The sequence below is a fragment of the Pogoniulus pusillus genome, chromosome 17 (genome assembly GCF_015220805.1).
Source record: "Pogoniulus pusillus isolate bPogPus1 chromosome 17, bPogPus1.pri, whole genome shotgun sequence".
In the NCBI taxonomy this organism is placed as follows: Eukaryota; Metazoa; Chordata; class Aves; order Piciformes; family Lybiidae; genus Pogoniulus; species Pogoniulus pusillus.
The window spans coordinates 24,981,076-25,001,968 of record NC_087280.1 but is presented as its reverse complement, the minus strand read 5'-3'; the positions used below and the strand labels follow the sequence as shown (position 1 = coordinate 25,001,968).

The following is a 20,893-nucleotide window of genomic DNA, read 5'->3' as shown; positions in this document are numbered from 1 at the left end:
CCTGCCAAAAGGGCTGCCAAGAGTCCCCAGGCAATTTGGTGTGCAGAGCAAAGATGTCCAAGGTAGTGTAACTCTATCGACTGCTTCTTTTTGAAAGTGCCTCAGATTCTGCTCCACTAGGGGCACTCAGAAAGATTCCTCTGGCTGCCTCCTTGCTGTTTTGGGAAAGAGTGAGGAGGGGTGGTGGGAAAGTGAGGACTCTTCTTGACTTCTATAATGCAAACTCCCTGCTTGCAGTGGAAATCAGCCATAAGCCAGCTCCCATGCCAGGAAAGCACAAGAGACAAGTGTGAATTATCAGATGCTTGAAGTCACCTCCATTCTCTCAAAGCTGCTAATACTGCTTTTTGCTAGATGAGCCAAATGAAGGACAGACTGTGCCCCTGCTTCATGTACAAGTATTTCCTGGGTCACATAGGAATGAGTTAGCCACCTCTAGGGCACTGCTGTCCACGTAAGAGGAAGAGACAAATGTTGATCTCTTGAGCCACATTAATACATAGAGCACATCCCATGCTCTTCACCCACAGTGCAGCCACCCTGCCACAACTGCCCCAAGGCTGGGATTCCTGAGGCAGCCCGATGTCTGGAAGTTAGTGTACATTTTGTCCTGGGAAGAAATGCCTTTCAATAACTACATTTTCCAACTAGACAAGGTTTATTTCCAGTCACAGCACTGTCTTTTGTTCAATGCTGAGTTTTAAGCTTCTTCCAGGAGAGCTCAGAATAGTCTCTAATTGCAGGGCTAAGGATGGACAAGCGGTCTATCTCTCTTGGACACAAAGTGACCTTTCTGTGAGAAATGCTTGTCATGGACATCTCTAAATGTTCTTCTGCATCGCAGTGCTTCCTGAAAGGTAAGAGTAAGTCAAACCCCTGACCATACAGAGGGGCATGTGAAGTGAAGGACAGGTGAACATCTCAGCTGAGAAAAACTGCATGGTGTTGTCAAGTTGTAGAATTAGCAGGGCTGAGGAGTGAACAGGTCTGGAGAGGAGCAGGTGAGACCAACAAAGACATTAATATTAGATACCATAAACCCATTTAAATAGTATTTGTTCTTTGTGTCACTTGTTTGGCTGCATAATTATAAAGCCTGCAGCACTCAATTAGTTTGCTATCTCATCTAATATGCCCTTTGCTGGCAACAGATGGAAGTGATCCAAACACACATGTTTCAGAGCCATTTGAATATTCCATTTGCTTCCATCATCTGGTAAGACATGCACAGATATTCCTCTGGAGGTAGCATTTACAGAGGAATACACCCAGGATGGGCTAGAGTTCAAAACAAATGGATGTATCTATATAAATGTTTTATCTAAACAGAGGAGTTGGGTTGTAATCTGTATAAATGCTTCCAAGTGATGATGCATGAATTTCAGTCCTACTCGACAATGTTGAACACTCAGCACATTAGCATTCTTGCCCCACTGACAATGCTTGTTATGTGTCAGCTGAGGTATGGCATAAAAGTGCTTCTTGCTGGGATTTTTATAGCAGCCCCAGTGAGCCATTACAGGATTGTAGTGACAGGGCCAAAGCAGTGCTGTGCTGAGCAGGACAAGGAACTCTCTCCTCGTGCTCTGCCAGCCTTGTGTGTTCCTAGGGGAATCTTTCTTTTGCAGCTTCCTTTGCTCCCAAAGCTGGATGAAAATGGTCAGTTTTTACAGAACCCCAGGCAATTGCAGTGCAAGTTGTTTCACCTCCAGGGCTGATCTGCACATTATGCATGAAAATGTCCCGTGTTTTCATGCTGGCTTTTGAAGATTCAAAATTTCCCCAAGTATTTACTCCTAACCCTTCTTTTCTCACACCTATAGACACAAAAAGATGCCACTTCCCACTGTCACGTTCTTTGTCACATACTCAATTAAATTAGAATGGAAAATAAATGAAATGGCAATTCTATGACTGTCTTCAAATGGTCACAGCAGGAATTAATTTCAAATACTAATTTTATTTTTTCCCTCGGTGAGAAATTCCATAAATGGAACATTTTCCCAGGGAAACAGACAGAGTGAGTTGTCCCCTCTGCTTTAGGAATGGTATGTGGCTAAAATCAGCAGGTTTGTCCAGTTCGGTGTCTCTTGCATATTCATGCACAGCTCTAGGACCTCAGGCCAAAATGGTATGGTCTGGACCTTGTTTTGGAGCACCTTAGCTCTCTGAATTCTCACCCTTTTTAGAGGCTGTAAACTGCAAGTAGAAGAAGAAATAGGGAAAGGTTCTCCACATGTCTAATTCTAGTTATACAGTGACTGAAAGAAATCTGTCCAGATGCAAATCCTCATGAAAAGTCTGAGTTTCAGAATCAGAGAATTTTAATGTACCCTTATGGTTATTTTTCAGTTAGAAAATGAACCTCCAAAAATGTCCTCCTGGTATAAAGAGGTTTCTGCAGTGTTGAAATTAATCAATCAGCTCTTCAATAAAAGCCAAGCCTCAAATCCACAAGCATGAACAACAGCAAGTAATGGATTCATAAATTGATTTCAGAAGGTTAGCTGTGCACATTCAGGGCTTACAGAACAAAGCCTTTGTGGCCTTACCCAAATGGAGGTCTGTGTGACTCACACTGCTTTGCACACACTATAATCATGACAATGAAGGGACTGGGTTTAGATGAGGCCATGATGTTTGATTCACTTGGAAAGCTGGATCAGGGTGGGGTTTTTCTGCGACGATCAAGGTCTGGCACAGAAGCATTTTGTTCCCTGCTGAGGCAGGAAGAGGGATACAAAAGCCCCAGAGGTGCTATGTGTGTGAGGGTAGATGTGCTTGGCTGATGGGTGGGCACGTTAAAGGTAACAACAGGGCTTCTCCTTAGGACCAGACGAAAGCCAGGGTCGGTGACAGTGTCTGGCTCCCATGCTAAGCATGGCTGATCTGGCACCAATACTCCCAACAAGTGGGTGCATGGTAAGCAGGGGATGTGACACTGAGAGTAGTTATGGCTGGATAGAAGCAGGTAGGCTTTAGTCTACTGTTTAGCCAAGAATCTGCTCCAACAGATGTGTGGAGCATCACATGGATTTGAGTAAGTGTGAGAATTTGGAATGGCAGAGAAACCTGGTAAGAGCTAAATTTCAACCAAGAGGGGAAAGATGCATTTTGAAGAAGTCTTCTGTGTGTTTTCCTTGTGGGACTTTCCAGACTATGATTCAGTACAAGCTGGATCCTAGGCTGTGTTGACAAAAGAGGTTCCCAGGCTCAAATCAGTGCTCTGTCCTTCAGACCTCAGAAAGTTAGTTAGGGTAAGGACATGCAGATCTCCCTGGACTGGCATTTTTGTGCTACTCATGCTAAACCTGTTTCAGGTAGGATGAGGTAGAATTTGTATTGCAGCTGTTCACAGTAAGATAGAGTAGGAGTCCTTGGCTTGGACTTCTGTTTTCATGGTATTGATCTTCTTAGTCAGAGCATGTGTTGCAGGGCTGGGTGACTACACAGGCTTTTCATACTCCAGCATATGTTTGGATTTATGCATATCCTCCTTGGCTGAATTAGAGCTGAAGACCTATAGCTAGTGTTGAGCTAGGGTTAGAGTGGCCAATTGCCAAAGCCCACAACATGGAAAGAGGCAGGGGGTACAGTGACCAGGCACCATGAGCAGTGATAGAAGCAGCTGAGAGGTGAAAGGTTTGCCAGGCACCATAACCAACACAAAAAGCCCAGCTGTAGAAGTTTGGTGGCTTCAAAAGATCTTCCAAATGACATTTGTTTGAAAACAAGCAGAACCTCTGCTCTGCTGCTGATGCGTTGGATCGTGGCAGCATGCATCCAAACGCGCGAGTGAGAAAATCAAATGCAAGGGGGGAGGGACTGCTTGTTTCCACCATCCTTTTTAGTGGGCTTTTGACGAGTTTCGCAAGGCTTTGCGCTGTTGAGAGCAGCAGCAGCATTCCGGGGGTGTCCACGTGCATCCCGAAGGCTTCGGGCCCCGCCGGCGGTGCCGCCGCGGTCTCTGCAGCCCCCTGGCGGGGACCTGGTGCGCTGCCTCCGAGCGGCGCCGGAGCAGGGGAGCCTGCCTGGGGCAGGCTGAACTCTGTAAGCTTCGCTTCCCGGCCACGGTGAACTTTTGCTCACTCAGGTGAGCAGTGGAACAGTAGTGAGCAGAGGCAGCAGATTCACAGGAGGCAATTTGTCCACTGTTTTAAAATCCTGTCTCATCGCCACTGACCATGAGCCTGCAGTCTCACTGCAGGTAGGTGTTCAGAGCTTGGGGTGCTGGCTGCAGAGCAGCTGAAGCTCCTTTTCAGGCTCCAGCTAAGTCTGTGGTGTTATGGCACAGCAGCACTTGGCAGGTTCAGCTGTGTCTGGCAGCAGTGCCAACAGTTTAAGGACTGAATGGTCCATTTCTGACAATGCTTATCCCTGTGTCCTGCTGCCTGTTGTCAGCCTTTTCCCACAGCATGTGGTGTTCTCCATTCCTTTACTGCTTCTGGTCCTTGAGTGGCAGAGTATGGTCAGAACACTGAAGATCTTTTGCTTTGATTGCCTATGGGGAGCTTCCTGAAGATCTCTGGCATACTGCCCTGCCGCTGCCATGGCCTCCTCATGCCAGCAGGCCACAGTTAGCCATCTGCATGCCAAAAGGAGGATTCCAGTCCTCAGGTTTGTCTCCGCTGTGGGCTGAGCTGAAATCCGCTGCTGTTGTTCAAAACCACGCTGCTATCTTGCCAGCTTCAAAATGAAGGTGCTGCTGGAGCAAAGTATCCTGGGGCTTGAAGTTCAGGTTGGAACATGAGAGGCTTCCCGTTCCAGGTGCTGCTTAGGGTTCTGGGTGTTGGCTCTTTCCACAGGGATGGCAGCGGGATGGGTGGGGGCTGGGCAGCTTGCTGGCTTAGGGTCTAGCTCACTGGCTTCTGTTACTGCTGTCTGCGTTTTGCCCTGCTGCTCCTGCAAATAGGCTGATGCAGTTGTGCATTGTATGATCTCGGTTTTTCTCAGAAAAGCTTTTTAACTCAGCCCAGAGGGATTTTTTGTTACTTTCCCCTCACTTCCATGTTGGAGGCAAACAGGCAGGTTAACCCGTTACAGTCTCCCAGTGACTGTGTTTCCTTGATGTGGTGGGCAATATGGAAATGGTTTCTTGGTGCTGGTTTTTGCCTTTGTTCTAAATGTGCACCTGGTTTCTGATGAGTAAATCTCTGCACTAGAAACCAAGATCATCTGTGCACCATTTTGGGAGGCTGTGGCAAAAGGCTGCCACAAGAAGCTCGTGTCTGAAGCTTTGTGCATCTGAGCAGCTGGAGATGTTCTGGCCTCGGCTGTTTTCTAAGGCTCCTCTGGCTCTGTGCACCCCTGAAGACCTGTGTGAGCAGGAGTGCACACAGAGAAAAGGGTTTTAAAAAGAGACATTGTCTTGTTTTTTATCAGGGAATTGCAGTTTATTGTAGTTAAGTGCTCAGAGGCTGTCATCCCTAGCAGGTGATCTTGGCAATGAAGAGGATTAAAATAGCTGAGCCACCTACATTTAGGTAAAGAAGCAACAGAAATTGATTAAGCAGTTGTCAGCTGGACCTAAGATGCTGGATGAGATGCAAAACTTAAATCAAAGGAGTGTAATAATTTGACATGGCTCTCTGGGGTTGAAAGATGTTTGCTGCCGAAAGAAACTCTTCAGGCATCTCAGCGTTTCCCCCATGACTTCTTTTCCTAGGAGTCTCTCAAGAGTTTGCCCTGGTCTGATAGATCTCTCTCCCTGTGTTGTTTGCATTATTTGCTGAAGCATGGAGGGCTCACAAATGTCAGTGGGGTTCACTACTGATTAACCTTTCAGATATTCTGGGCTTTGTGGCACTTTTAGTCCTGCCAAGATGCTGCTTATCACCCCTGTCTCACAAGGGTTTCATTCAGACTGGTTTGGCTCTGGTATGACAGCATCCTGAATCTTTGACCTACAGCATCTGCCCTGGTGTAAGTCTGCTTACTCTGGCTGCTGTCTGGTAGTTGGTGCATTGCTACACTTCCCACTTCTATAAACTGTTTTGCAGACACTTTCCCTAACCAGGAAAAAATGCTCTGGGCATTGCTTTTGTGCTTCTTCTTTCCATTATGGAATTTGCTGCTAGGTGCTACGCTGGCCAGAGTGAGAGTATCACCATCAAGAATGGGTGCATGAGAGTTTTCACCTGCCAAAAGGAAGACTTATGATTCAGAGGCTTGACCTTTCAGGTGTTCTTTGTCCCTAACTGATCTGCAGCAAATGATATTACTGTTCAACGGTCCAGGAAATCACTGCAGGTCTTCTCAAATGAGAGAGTCTTGTTTAGCTGCATCCATCTCAGATTCCAGTTGTTTGGTCTCTGCATATGTCTGTGGATTTATTCTGCTTCATTCCTCAGAGAAGTGCAGATTTCTAATCTCATTGTTCTGGTTGCTTTATATTAGGTCATGTTACAAATTCCAAATCAGGTTACAATACAATCAGATTAGTTTCTTGTTCTTAAGCAGAACAGCTTAAATGTCTGGACTTAGAACTTCAACATTTCTATTTTACAGAATTTGTCCACTTTAGATGTGCAGGAGAAGCAGAGCACTCAACATCCCCTTACTGTTATTTCATGGAGACTTTCTACGGCAAGTAACCAGTGGATTAAACTATAGCCTGAGAAACCAGTTTTCAGAATAATGCCCTGACAGCTGAGATGCCTCTGCTGTTCCCACTGGGACTTGCATTTACCTTCTTGAAAATCTCCTATGAACGCGGCATGCCCTGCGCTCTGCACTCCGAGCTCAGGGTATCATCTGGCACTTACAAGATATTGATTCCATACAGGCAGATGGTTTTCCTGTCATCGACAATGGAGTCACATTTTGGATCAAAACTATCCAATTACTTATGAGAGCTTCCCCTCTCAGCAGATGCCTCTGTAAATGTGTGAATTTGTCTTAGAGAAGAGGGTGTGGGATCAGACTTTGGAGAAAGCTGGAATGCATTCTCACGTTTCCAGCTGCTCCAGGATGGACAGCTAAGAAGGAGAATTTAAAAAAAAAAAAGATCGTGTGGGTCAAGATTGTTGCTCTTTGAGTAGCCTGTGCACCTGAAGCTTTAGATTGTACCAATCCCTGGTTCAGGAGCTGCAGCTGTGGGAGAGCTGCTAGTCAAATGGCCAAGGAAAACGTTTCACATCTTCCAGAGGAAGTTAGGACAATCGAAAAGAAATGTTCAGGTCAGAATATGCCCCAGTAAAGTACCCATCTCTTTGGGCGGAAGCATCTTCTTGTCAGCGTTGTGTTTGCTAATGTTACTGAAGACAGAATCCATCCGCCAAAGGAGCCGGGCGCCAGCAGCAGCGAGCAGCACCCCTGGCAGCGTGGCCACAGGGTGGCGCTCTCTGCTCGCTGAGGAAACGGCCCCGAGGAGCTGCCTGGCTGCCGGGAGCCCCGGCCAGGAAGCAGATCCTGAGCCCGGGGAATTCTGCTGGAAGTGCCGCTGTTCGCGGTGACTTGTGCTTGTACATGTCATGAGAGGTGTGGATGGTTCACCAGCTCAGGTCTAGTGATGAAACTAGTTACCAACGCCTTTAATTCAGCAAGCCCCAAGTCACATCCAGTGTTACAGTTGCACTCAGCCTGCTGTCACATGCAGATGGAGGGGTCCTCAGCCTATCCATCAACACTAGATGCAACAAATTCATCACACATACACATTTGTTTTACAATTAGAAGCACTATGCTGTCCTCTTCCTGTTTTTCCTCACATTGCAGAGATGGGCTAAGGACCCGCAGCAGATGCAGGAACATTACTTATTAAATTACAGATCCATTCTCATTAGCAGAGAAGTCCTTCAAGAGTGGATATTAAGACGAAGAGCTTTTGGCATTTATGCAGACCTAAGGAAACATCTGTGTTTGTGATGGCAGAAAATCCCTTGTGTTTTAACAGAAGTGAAGCCTCAAAGGGAAACCCTTTCACAGATAAAAGTCAGACTTGCTAAGGAACTAAATTTCACTGGCTTTCTTTTCTTTTTTTTCAGATTTACTTTTATCCTTTTTTCTTGCCTCTTGGTAACCATCCCTTTAGACATGAGTGCTCGTACACCAGCAGGGATTCTCTTCCCTCACTTTTGTGTGCTTCACATCAGAACACAAATGTGAAGGTTATCCATGCGCACAAATTGCACAGGTTGAATTAATTAACTTCCTAACTTGGAGCTGACTCGGTTTAATACCTAAGGCTCTGTTTAATTCTTAAGCAGTTAAAGCAGTTACCCGATTAAACAGATCAGTGTTAGTTACAGCTAAGATTTATGAGTATACAAAGAGGCTGCACTCATTTAAACCTACCAAAAGCTGATTTGATTCCACTGATACAGTTTCTGCATTCAGGTTTCACCTTGGAGGCACTGTTAAATTGTGGGAAGAATCACAGATCCTAAACTTGGAGAAGAAGGTTTGTTTGGTTGGTTTGTTAAAGTGTGAAAATTATATTTTGTGGCTAGAGAACTTCTTGATTACACTGTGAGCAGGAAAAGACCAGGGGAGCAGAGGGGAGCTGATCAGAGGACGATGGTGTGCAATGTTAATGAAAAGCCACTGACCCATGACCAAGACTTCAGCTACTTTCCATAGGCTGAGCCCTGGAGGCAGTCCATACACGTTTGCAGCATGTTTCAGATCTTAGATGAGTTAACTGATTAGTAGTATGGCTTTCTCCAAACGTTCCACCTGTGAGGCATCTAACACCCACCGTTAGAGCAGTGAGCGCTCTGCAAGAACTGACCAAGCCCAGCAGCTGTGGAATGTGTGCGGCAGGAAGGAGCAGGTCTTTGCCAGGGTACCCGAGAAAAGCTCCACACTACTTGTACAGCTTGAAGAGTTGTTTCTGGCTTGTGGGTTCAGATACCCAGGCTCCATAACCTTGATGAAAGCTGTGATTTCAGCAGCCTGAACCTTTGCAGCATGAGGGCCTTGCAGGAAATGGTTATTTGAAACACATATTACAGCTTGGTGAGTATTTATTTAATGTTTGGCAGCTCTATTTTTGCATTCTTTCTATAACTCTTTTGCACTGAGGACAGCAAACACAAAGCCACCCTAAAGCCAAACAAGCCAAAAAAGGGAGATCTTTACCCTGCAAAACTGGGTTAAGAAAAGATCTTCCCTGGAAGATGTGAGAGTCCTGGGCTCTCTTCTGAAAACTAGGCTGTGAAACTAGGCTAAGGCAAGGCAGAGAGAGGCTCAGAGTCTGACTTACGTCCACTGAAGCCAGAGGCAAAAGTGTGATTTTACTGCTCATTGTGGTGCTCCTTCTGCTCACATGAATCACACCAGTCCAGAACACTCGAGAGCTCCTTGCTGTGTCTTTTCCTTTTGAGACTAAAAGGCTTTGAGGAGAAAATCTGTTGCTCTGAAGAAGCGAGGGTGCTGATGGTTATTAAATGGCTGGGCTAACCTTCCCAGGGATGTTTGCATGGGATAACTCCATTTGATGTCCTGTAATAGAATTTCCTAGCCTGTGTTACAGTCCCAGTGTGTAAAAGCAAAGGATGAAAGTCCCTGTGAGAATGGGCTTGGAAGCTGTTAACTTGGCATCACTGCCACCTTCTAGCTCCCTGTTGTAGCGATGAGGCCATGGCAGCATTTAGATCTGGGTGGCCCTAGTAACAGATGTTTCATTTGTGTTCTTCCTAACAGATGACATTTATGGAAAGCTGACTCTTGACCTGTGTTCCAGGCCTCATGCTATCTATCTGCCCTGCAACTGCTGGACACTGTAATTACATTTTGCTTCATTTCCTGTGTAATTGATGTGAAAACCCTTCCATGGCAGGGAATGCACAAAGTTCAGAGAATGAGAACATGGCAAGATAAAAGATTTAAGGTGGCTGTTAAGGTTGCAGCTCAAAAGGCATTGTCAAGGTCATGCAGTATGTAGCGAGCTCTGGCAGCAGAGAGCTCTTGAGACAGGTATTTCCTCTCCAATATTTTGTGACCATCTGGTTTGTGAAGAGCTTAGACAATAAACTAATTACTTCAATGCCAAAGGCCCTCTAAAGCTGGGGTGTACAATCTTATGGGGAGACAATGACTTAAGAGAGTTCAGTAGATCTGTTGTACTCATAGTAAATTAAAATAATGACTTTGGCATTGGGGACTAAAGAGGTGAACTGAGAACAGAATATCTTTATTTGAAGTCCAGCTGGGTTGTTTTCAGCTTTAAGAGGAAAGGTCCTCAAAAGAGGAGAGTTTGTTTTCACCTACCCTCAGCTGCTGCACAGCATCATTCCCGGTTCTATGGGGCTGAACAATTTCAGCACCACTGACAATTATTTCACTTAGAGATGCTTGAGTCTCTTTTTTCAGTGTTTCCAAATACTTTTCCCCATACCTTTTTTTTTTTTTTTACAGGAGCAGTAATATTATCTCTTTACAAAGATGACTGGAAAATTTGGTCCTTTCTGAACTTCTTCAAAGTGGGATCAGCAGAGCTGTGAACCCCCCAAGCAATGAGGTCTTGAAAAGGTTGCAGAGTTCAACTGCAGTGCTGAAAAGGTGGGTAAAGCTCAAACTGAATCTCCACAGGCAGGCACAAGCACGGGCAATATGGCTTACTCTGCCTGAATCTGCAGCAAGCAAGGTTCAGCAGCCCAGCTTTTTCCTGGATGAGTGTTTGAGAAAGCAAAATGATCCCACGGATCAGATCTGGGGCTTCCTATTGCACACAAAGAGCTGCCACTGGAAGCTTTGCAGTAAAAGGTTAACATCCTGTTTTACGTTCACTTAGTGGCAATTGAAACCAAATCTGTAACCCCTGTAGTATTAATTCAGAGTAAACCAAACCCCAGCAGGCTTCTGGATTGCATAGAACATGCTGAAATGGGCAGCTGGGTGTTCTGGCTGCTAACCTGCTTGCTGAGTCGAAAAAGTAAAACCAGAACCCTCTTTGTAGACAAATAGAGTGTTTGAGTTCTTTAATGAGGCCACTGCAGGATGCCACCAGCTTCGGGGATAAGCTCTTGAAGCCTACTTTCTATTTCCTCTTAAAAAGCACTCTGCATCCTTCTGTCTGACAGGCAGAGCCAGAACTCATGAGCCTCTTGCTGATGGTTGTGCATTTACTTCTGGCCAGGAACTCCAGGTTTTCTGTGGCATTCCACCACTAGAGCTGGGTGAATGTCAGGCTGCAGTTGTCCCTTTGTTCTTCAGACTTTAGGCTTTCTGCTAGCAAATTTAACCAAAACCTGAATCAGTCTTCCTTGCTGACATGTTAAGCTATGCCAGCTAATGAAAGCTATGCAAACCACTGAAGCTGGCATTTCCATGGGCTGGGGAGTTCTCTGCCTCCACCACACTGAAGGGTGCTGCTTCCTCTCTGAAATGTAGTTACCTCTGGGACATACCTGGGATGTTCATTCTTAACCTCTCCAGTGTGGCTTCTTCAAACAAGAATTAGGGTGTCCAAAAGTCCAGTTTAGTATAGAGGGAGAAATAGCTGAGTCTTTCCTCCCCTAGTTTTTAGAGATGTTTATGTTCTCTGAGGGATTTCAGGATGTCACTGGGTCTAAACCTACTTTCTGAGTGTAGGGGAATTTTCCTTAGCGAGATGTCTATCTGCAGGATGAGTTTAACACAGTGGGCAGCTAATGGGTTTGAGTAGATTCAGATGAGTGGAGAGGCACTTGGTCACGTGAGCTAAGGCAGCAGAACCTGGCCCCGCGGTGCTGTGCCATTGGCCAAGGTGCAAAGGAGTAATTGCAAGCAAGGACATCTATTTGGACTGACTTCTTGGTGCTTTTAAGTTGTGAAATGGGCAGCATGTCTTGCAGCAGGTCAAAACACATGGGTGTGTTTGCAGCACACTCTGAGCATCAAAGCCTTGGTGGGCACTGCTGGCATCAGAACAGTTCCTCTGTTTGCTTTTGCAGCTGGAAAGTGGTGATAAGGCTTTTGCTGGAGACATTTCTGGGCTGATACCTCTTCCTTTTGGCTGTTTGCTTTCACTTGATGAATAGTCTGACAGAGAGCAGAGCAGCGTTATTCTCCTGCCCTGTGATCTAGCAGCCAAACAGGAAAGCCTTTCCAAGGCTGGTGGATTTAAGTATGGTACAGAGAGTTAGAGGCTGTTAGAGCTTTGACATAGCAGCTTCACAGACTTCTCTGTGAAAATCATGACATGCAGCACAGAAAAAGTAAAATCCTTTTGATCCATCCTTCTGGGGAGGCTGGAAATGGGATCACAGACCCTTTAGTCTCTGGCGTGGCCAAAGGAGGGCTGTGCAAGAGATGCTCAGAATGGAGTCAGGACTAACAAGCTCAGTTCCTGTTAAAACTTCTGCAGCCAGCAGCCTGGCTAGGTGGTGTTTGCACCGTTGGTTTTTACTGGGTTTAAGAGTCAAGCACATGCGACAGAAGGGAAAGTGGATGTGGTGGTGCAGAATGCAACTGCCTGATGTTACTGAACTCCAAATAGTGGCACTAGGGGCACTTCTTTTCCATTTTGGTGCTCTCCTGCATTGCACTGATGGAACTCCCAGATTTGGAAGTAGGAAGCTGTCTTTGTCTGGTCCTTCCTTGTCATATATAAAGTCTGGACTGAGTTACACCAAATGAACTATCAATAATAAGGCATAGAATCATAGAATCAGCCAGATTGGAAGAGACCTCCAAGCTCATCCAGTCCAACCTAGCACCCGGCCCTATTGAGTCAACTAGACCATGGCACTAAGTGCCCCAGCCAGGCTTTTCTTGAACACCTCCAGGGCTGTGCTAACTAACTTAGTACAATGGCCAGAACTGTGATCAAGGAAAAGTAAAACATCTCAGCAAGTGGCAATATTTTAGGGAAAAGCAGCCTGTGCTGTTCCCTACAGGAAATTCAGCAGGGTGAACTTAATGTTCTTTCTTGTCACAGGCTGCAAAGGAAAGTTAACTACCACAGACCATTGATTTATGTACATTAAACCCTTGTTGCATTGTGCACAGAGCTATTAAGGAGAGAAAATACCAAGTTAGGAACAAGTGAGAACTCTCTGCAAACTCTCCCTTTATTCCCATATGGTGAGCTTCTAATTATGGCCAAACTATTCATATCGAGATTTCTTGATCTGTTTCACTCTGTTACTGATATGGCCCAGAGCATCTGCAACTTCTGTGATGGAGAAAGGCTCTGGAAATTCACCTGATGTGTGTCAAGTTCTTTAGATGCCATAGTCCCCCCCAAAAATGTAGAGCAGGTTCATGCCCACATGGCAGTAGTTAAAGGTGGAATAACGTCATACAGCAGGCATGGTGTGCATCCTCCCCACCACACGAGAAAGTGCAAGCCTTCTTCAAGGATGGGAGGTGAGGCCTGGAAGTGCAAGAGTTTGCCACAGGACATACGGAGAGAGAGAGAGAGAATAGTTCTTGATTAGCAAGTTCTGAAGCTCAGAGAACCAGTCCATTTGTTTTCTTTTGAAGTGATTCTCTGTATGTGAGGTGAAGAAATGATAAATGAGAATCAGGTGGTGGTGTTTCATCTCTAGGCACAACCATTATTGTGAACAATAATCTGGGTAATGCTTATTGTGAATATGTTAAAGATGATGCAGTAATTAATAGAACAGTGCATAAGATATCACAACTCAGAAGGAAAAGTGAATTGCCTGGTAATCTGTCCTGGGCTGAAGAGCAGCTCCTTTGATCCCTCCGGAAGAAAAGCTGTAAATTTGGGTGCAGCAAAGGGAGGCCATGCAGAGGGGCTGGGGCAGGGACCCAGGGGAGCAGCAGCTGCAGCTTGTGTCAGGGCTGTCCTGCAGGGGAGGGACGTTGCATGTTTGTGCCAGTGAAGGCCGAAATGAAAGCTGTGGCCTTTGCAGAGCAGGACCTCTCTCCCGAGTGCTCCGTGCGCAGCTGTCAGCAGCAGGTCCGCGGCACTCAGTGCTGACAGCCCCCGGAGCACCGCGGGTGCAGCGGGATGGCCCTTTGAGGGAACACCACATGCACGGCAAGGCATGCTCGGCTTTGAACTAAGACCTGCGGCTGGCCCGCCCTTGCTCTCTACTCCCCGCCTTGCTTTGGGCATCGCGTTTGAAAGTGCCCTGGCAGGGGCTGCTGTGCGCTGCCACTTTAAGGCAGGCGCTGCCCGCGGAGGTCTCTCCAGGCTGGAGCACGGGGCGCAGGCAGCAGCCCTGAGCTCTGCAGGGCTCGCAGCCGCTGGCTGCTCTCTACCTAATGACATTTGGCTGCTCGGGAGACATCCGACAGGCGAGCTGAAGGCTTTCTCCTCCTGCGGCAGAGTTGCACCTGGGGCAGGCAGCAGCTGCCCCCATGGCAGCGGCCGCGGGCTCTGCTGCAGTCAAACCTACCAAGTCCTGCAAGAAGCATCGCCCGGCAAAGCGGCAGGCTGGCATCTACACCTACCAGGAGCCCCCCCACAGGTAAGAGGCTCCCGGGTCCCTCACCTGGCACAGAGGTGGGATCTTGTCCTTTCATTTTAGACAGATGTGTCTCAGATGTCTTTGTTGGGATTTTTGTTTTCACAAAAGTAATTTTTCATTCTGTACTACACAAAGCAGCTTAACTGCAGTGGGGTTCAGGGTACAGCAGGGTAAGAAATCACTCTGCACTTCTGCTGCCTCATTAGATGTTTCCCTCGAATGTCCCCTGTGAGCAGGGGGACAGGACCCTGGACTGAAGGACCAGCCTTCTGGTGAACACGTCCTTGCCGGGAATGGTTCAGGTTCATGCAATTCAGAGGTGTTGCTTTTTCAGTAAAGCTGAAGGAAGCTTTCCCAACAAATACAGAAATAATAAAGCAATGAGAAACCTTCCTAGTTGGTGGCTGCTCAAGTATGTCAGATCTTTTTTGTTTCCTTCAAGGAGAAAGAGTCACCATGAGTTTTCAGACCTAAGTGTCCGCAGGTGTGAACCTTGCTGCTGCTTCATGTCACGTGGTGACAGCACGGGAAAGGTGATTTAACAGCCACCCACAGCCATCTGCAGGAAAGCTCATTGGTCGTTTGACAGAGGAGAGTAACTTCTGGTGTGGGGGGTTCCACGCTCCCACCCCCCCTAGTAGGGAACAGGAGCAGAGGGTGACCATGCTCTAAGCATCTGTGTGTCCCCTTCCCCCACTGCCCCTCAGGCAAGAAAGTGTTTTGTCATTATTACAATCAAAATAAAAGGCCAGCAGCACCGCGTGGGGAGCAGCTGAAGGTGAGGTCTTGTGCTGGAAATGTTTAGGCAGCACTTTGGGCCAGAAAAATAGCCAGGGCCCTGCTGGCACAGTGTGCAAGCTGCACAGCTGCAAAGGCTCAGACAGGAAAGACTGAGGTGAAGAGTGGCAATAAATTTATGACTGAGCAGTGTCTGGTGGGGAGGAAAAGAGGAGCATCCTGGAAATGGGGAAGCCATCCAAAATATTCACCAGTCTTAAGGTGTGTTCCCCAGCTCACTGCTGCCCTGATGCTGTGATAGTTTGGGTCCTGTGCAAACCAGCAGTTTGCTAGGGGTCTGCATGGGACTGATTGGTCTTGTTTTAACTTTCACGGCTGCCAGCAACTCGGATGAGGACGCTGGTGAAGAAAAGGCTGAGAGCCACGACCCAGAGCAGATCTTCCAGAACATCCAGTGCCAGAAGGAGATAATGTCCAACATCCGCTGCCGGCCGTGGCCCATGAGGCAGAAGCTGAGGGCGCTCAGGTACAGGGGTTTACATGGAGGCTTTCAGGCTCACTATGACTGCTTACAGCCACAGGGGTTTTGCAGTGTCAGCTGGAAGCGATGAAATGGTGAGGAGTGGCCAGGAAAGCATGTCAGGAGGCTGCCCTGACAAGGTCTGATTAGCTGAAGGCAGCAGCCTCGTGGTGCAAAGCCTGCGGGTGAAGGTGTCTCCTGTAGCTCCCCTTAGACAGTCACTGTGCAGAAGAGAGCAAGAAGTCACACTTTGGCTATGAGCCGTCAGACCAGCACGTCAGCTGTCCAGTGGCCCAGGGAAAGGCTGTTGGAGATGCCCAGGAATGAGATGTAAAGCTAAATGGTTTCACTCTGTCTCAAAGATTAAAGCCAGCCTACCGTTTCCAGGGTGATTGCCTGTGGCAGTGGCACGGTGTGAGGCCAGAAGCTGGTCTTGATCCTAAGGCAGGGTAAATGGCAGGAAATACAGGCTACTTCTAGGTGTAAAAGGTATGTTCAGTGCAGCAGTAACATGTTCCACACCTTCAGGTTGCGACTCTTGTGTCAATAATTCCACCTTTACAGTGGCAGAGTAGGTGCCTAACTCTTTGGGCCACCTGTTTAAATGGTGTCAGGTATTTCACAGTGTGATCTGTTTGGAGATTGCTTTATTTGCCCTCTTCATCTGGCACTTAAAGCCCTGTATGATGCTTGGATGGCATCTCAGGCACAAGGAGTCCCTGGCAGCAGCAAAGCCCTTGCATAAGCCTGAGAGCAAAGAGAGCTTTTTGTCTCTTAGAGTCTGTGACTCACTGCCTTCCCACTCCTCTTGATCAGATTTTGGTGATCCCCATCCACCTTCTGCTGAGGTCAAAGACTGCAGATGTGCCTCTGCGTCTTGCCAGAGCACTACACCGTACGTGCAGAAGAGTTGTGAGCAGCCACATGAGATCAGCGAGACTATAATGGAGACCTTTTCAGTTTATTCCTTCAGGTTGCACCCAAAGACTTTGAGAAAGGCTAGAGGGGGAAAAAAACAACACAGAATAGGAAACTCTGCCTGCAGTCAAAGTTTTGAAGGTCGAGTTTGCTCAGACAAAATTCTCTGGTTTTAAAGTGTCAGTAAAAATAGAGAAGAGATAAGCTTTGCCTGGATAAGGATTTCAGGGTGAGACAGCCCACAGCTGGATTTCAGAGCGCTTGGGACCTCAACTGCCTTCTGCTTGTGCAGAGTGAGGGGCTTTGGGAGCTGGATGCAGAGTGAGCTTGCACCTTCTCGTGCAGGCAAGCAAAGGAGATCGTGCTGAAGTACGAAGGGAGGCTCACCAGAACCAGGGGTTACCAAGCTGCTGGTGCAGAGGTATGGCTGCTTTTTCTTCTTACATTACAGCCCTTTTCTGTACCAAGACATCTCCAGTTTTCATCCACAGATGTTTGCTCTGCAGTCCTGATCTCCACGTCAGGAACTCTGGAGAGAGAGAGAGGAAAATGCAGTTAAAAGCTTCTCTTTTTCCTCTCTTCCTTTGTTTGGGTTTTTTTTTTCCTATTGTGAATTTAGTAATGACATTTTTGCAGACTAATTTGATGTGGTGAGGGATGGATGTCCTTCTGTTAATGCAACATAAGCTTTCCTCTCAAATACTCTCCAAACAGTGCTGCCTGCTAGAGGGGGTGGAGGGAATGAGATAGCAGCAACACGATGCCAGTATTCTCTGAAGACTGATTTCACCAGGCTCTGGGGCCACAGCTCAATAGTTCAGTAGTGAAAGATGTGTCTAGCTTGTGGTTTGGCAGACAATCCTACAACAGGTTATGGCAAAGGCATTGTTAAAGAAGGTTTTTGCTTGCATAATATTCAGAGAATTTGGATCTAATTTAGCAAATCTACTTAGACCACTGAAAATAGCTCCTGGCTCTCATTTCTGGAAATCAGTAATGTGTAGGAAATTGCCCCATGTCTTCAGGCATCTAAGCAGTCAGGAATATTTTTGTGACCTTAATTAGTAATTTACTGTAATCCACAAAGGCAGGAATGTGAGAGTGAAGAGGAGACCTTGCGTTGTATTGATGTGAAGGAGCCAGCGGCTGCGTGGGTGCACGCTGCTCTGTTCGGCTGGCCCAGCAGAGAGCAGCGCTGCTGCCCAGGCAGGAAGCCATTCCTCCTTGCTCTGCCTTTGCCTGTGCCAGACGCCATACGAGTCGGAAATGATCTTAAACACTGAGGCTTGCCTTTGGCTTCAGTGGAGCTGGGATGCTAACTAGGAAGAGACTGCAGTAGGTAATGCAGTCAGTAAAGCAGAGATGAGAGCATGACTTGTTCAGCACCTCCTTCCTGTAAAAAAACAGAGGCTTTACTCCCAGACCTTGTGTCCATCCACAGCTGCTTTGTCCAGTTAAAACACTTCCCATTCGTGTAGGAAAATACCCATTCTGCCATGAAAATGAAATCACTGCAGCCAAGTATCCTTTGGTTTTAGGAGGTGAGATTACCTGCTATAATACTGATACAGCTGCTGCCTTAAACCGAGAGCTCTGAGCATCTAACTGGACTGAAAAGACTTCATAATGCATGATATAAAACATCCCTTTCCTGTTGGAGCCCTCACTCAACAGGTTACAAGCTGCTCTGAGTCTGGCACATGCAGGTTGTCTTGCCCCTCTCATAGGATGCTTTCCCCTGCCTCTGTGAGGAGTGAGGCTGAAAAGTGACAGTGAAAGAGGGGCCCAGGGCTTGTGCAGGGGTCAGCTTGGCAGGCGGAGCTCAGACTTCGGCAGCTGAATACAGACCCTTAGTTTCCCTCTGACAACAATTCCTCCAGGGTGCTCTGCTTCTCTGAGCTAGTTTCTCTTTGGTGTGTTCTAGAAATGGCATTTGTTCAGTGCACTGCAGTGGGGTTCCCTCACCAGCCACAGAGGCTGGGATGGCTTCTGCTGCCTGGCCCTTCTCTGCTTCTCTGCAGCCCCTCCTCACCGCCACTGCCAGCCGGGGGGAAGTGGATAGAGAACGGCACCAAGTGGCTGCTTCTGGTGGTTCCTCGTGGTCTTTACGTGTAAAAGATGTAGATTGATGGCTGCTGACTGTACCTTTTGGGGGTGTATAAAGGACGTCTTGGCTTTGTTGGCATTTGGCTGAGTCAAGACCTTCTGTGATTCTAAACCCTGCCATGGATTGCTTCACCCACCCTACCTGCAGACACGCTCCGAGGTCTCTGTAATTACTGTTTGTACTATGTCTTATGATACCGGATAGAGGAGACCTGAGCAAAGCAGTCTGCATTTCACGTGTCCTCACGTGCACAAATGTCACATTTTGCTCTTTTCTCAGCTTTGGAGGAAGTTTCTTCGCCTTGCATATAACTTTGTGGTCATCTTTATTCCCTGGGAAATGAGAATAAAGAAAATTGAGAGTAAGTATAAAGATTTAATGGGATTGATCAGCAAAGCCCTTGCTAAAAGGCAGTCTTAGGGTTTCTCTTTTTTTAATTTACTGAATTAAATAATATTTGGGGTTAAATGCATACTTAAGCAGTAATTTTTGTTTCATTTAAAGCTTCTATTTTCCTTCTTTTCCTGGATAGTTATGCACTTACACACTGGACAGTTCTCATTTATTGTCTTGGCTAGGGGTCAAGTTTGTCCAGTTGTGGTTCTGAAGATGCAGCAAGATTTGGTTGCAGTTATGCCATTTCATGGTGCAGCATCCTCCAGCCCAGGGAGAAGTGTGCTTGTGGCCTGAGTAACCAGCCTGAGTCCTTCGGCTGGAGCAGCCCCTAATGTGACACAGTCAGTCAGGTCACACCTCTGTGCTACAGCAGCAAAGCAGAATGTGTGCAAATGTCCCCCAGCTGAACAGCCTCTGGCCAAATGCCACTGGTGGCCAGGAGACATCCCCAGGTGTAGGAAGTGGATTTCCCTCAGTGCCATGTTAGCATTGTCTCTGCTTTGCTGCCTACTCTGCGTGAACAAGAAGGGGTTTCCTTGGGGTTTGTTATTCAGATAATGCTTCACGAATTGGTGGTCTGGGCTTCTACAGACTGTGCTGCTCAGGGAACTATTTCCTTTGATTTAAGGTCACTTTGGGTCTGGAGTTGCCTCCTACTTCATCTTCTTGAGATGGCTGTTTGGAATCAACATTGTGCTGACCATAATGACAGGAGCGTTCGTAGTCTTACCCGAGGTAAGCAGGTGGTGCTGGCAGCCACAGCAGAATGCTCCCTCCTGCACCTTCTGAACTAAATAGATGGCACACCTTGAAATCATGTCAAATCAGCTCCCCTGTGAAGGAGGAGTTTGTTCTGCCCGAGGACAAGAGAGGTTATTTTGCCCTTGTACTCAATACTGCTCAGGCCACACCTTGAGTGCTGTGTCCAGTTCTGGGCTCCTCAATTCAAGAGAGATGTTGAGGTACTGGAACATGTCCAGAGAAAGGCAACAAAGCTGGTGAGAGGCCTGTGAGGAGAGGATGAGGGAGCTGGGGGTGTGCAGCCTGCAGCAGAGGAGGCTCAGGGCAGACCTCATTTCTCTCTACAACTACCTGAAGGGAGGCTGTAGGCAGGTGGGGTTGGGCTCTTGCTCCTTGCTCCCCTGATAGTCTCATCCATGTGGGCAGCTCTTGGTGGGTTGTGCTGTGCAGCCGCAGATCAGATGGGCTTGCACAGCTTCTGAGACGTTCTCTCTCTTTCCCAGCTGCTGGCCGGAGCCCCGTTTGGCAGCACCCTCAGCAAGACCATCCCCAAGGAGCACATTGCATCTGCTCAAGACCTGGACACCATCTGGTCACTAGGGGCAAGGCTAAACCCACTCTGTTCTCTGGCTGCCGTTGCTGTGCAGGCAGCAGCTGCTGCTCTCACACGGGCTCTGCTCTTTGCAGGGCTACCTCCAGTACTCTGTTCTCTTCTACGGCTACTACGGGCGCGACAGGAGGATCGGGAAAGCTGGGTACCGGCTGCCTCTCGCCTACTTCCTTGTCGGAATGGCAGTGTTTGCTTACAGCTTCATCATCCTCTTGAAGAAGTAAGACTTGCCATTTTTGCTGCTCCGGAAGTTGTTTGCCCAGGCAGTGCTTCCTGCTGCATTTATCTCACTTTCTCTCTCTTCTTTCTGTACAGCTCCATTCACCTGTTCAAGCCTGCCAACGTTCAGAGGCAGGCTGGGTTTAATTCCAGCTTGCTCTGTAGTTTGCTGTCATTTGTCTCTGCTATCTCTTCAGTTTCCCAGTCTATAAAATAAGGGCAGCACCCACCACAGTCTGTGTGCTTTGTGTTTGTGTAGCAGGCAGCCCAGCTCT

The 20,893-nt window shown here is 47.4% G+C and overlaps 1 protein-coding gene across 5 annotated transcripts in view; it reads left to right on the top strand.

The window, feature by feature from the left end:
- The first annotated feature begins 775 nt into the window (after positions 1 to 775).
- The window catches only part of TMC3 (transmembrane channel like 3), a 31,819-nt gene continuing 11,701 nt past the window's right edge, over positions 776 to 20,893 (top strand). For 2 of the 5 annotated variants that reach the window (XM_064158159.1, XM_064158158.1), the window contains exons 1-7: positions 14,054 to 14,369; positions 15,490 to 15,633; positions 16,891 to 16,966; positions 18,932 to 19,013; positions 19,677 to 19,783; positions 20,293 to 20,391; positions 20,477 to 20,619. In XM_064158159.1, the coding sequence (XP_064014229.1) occupies positions 14,260 to 14,369; positions 15,490 to 15,633; positions 16,891 to 16,966; positions 18,932 to 19,013; positions 19,677 to 19,783; positions 20,293 to 20,391; positions 20,477 to 20,619 (761 nt within the window). In that variant the 5' untranslated portion in view covers positions 14,054 to 14,259. Of the gene's footprint in view, positions 858 to 9,645; positions 9,725 to 10,359; positions 10,504 to 14,053; positions 14,370 to 15,489; positions 15,634 to 16,890; positions 16,967 to 18,555; positions 18,812 to 18,931; positions 19,014 to 19,676; positions 19,784 to 20,292; positions 20,392 to 20,476; positions 20,620 to 20,893 lie in introns of those variants that run through there. The other 3 variants (XM_064158160.1, XM_064158161.1, XM_064158163.1) reach the window with 3 other exon arrangements.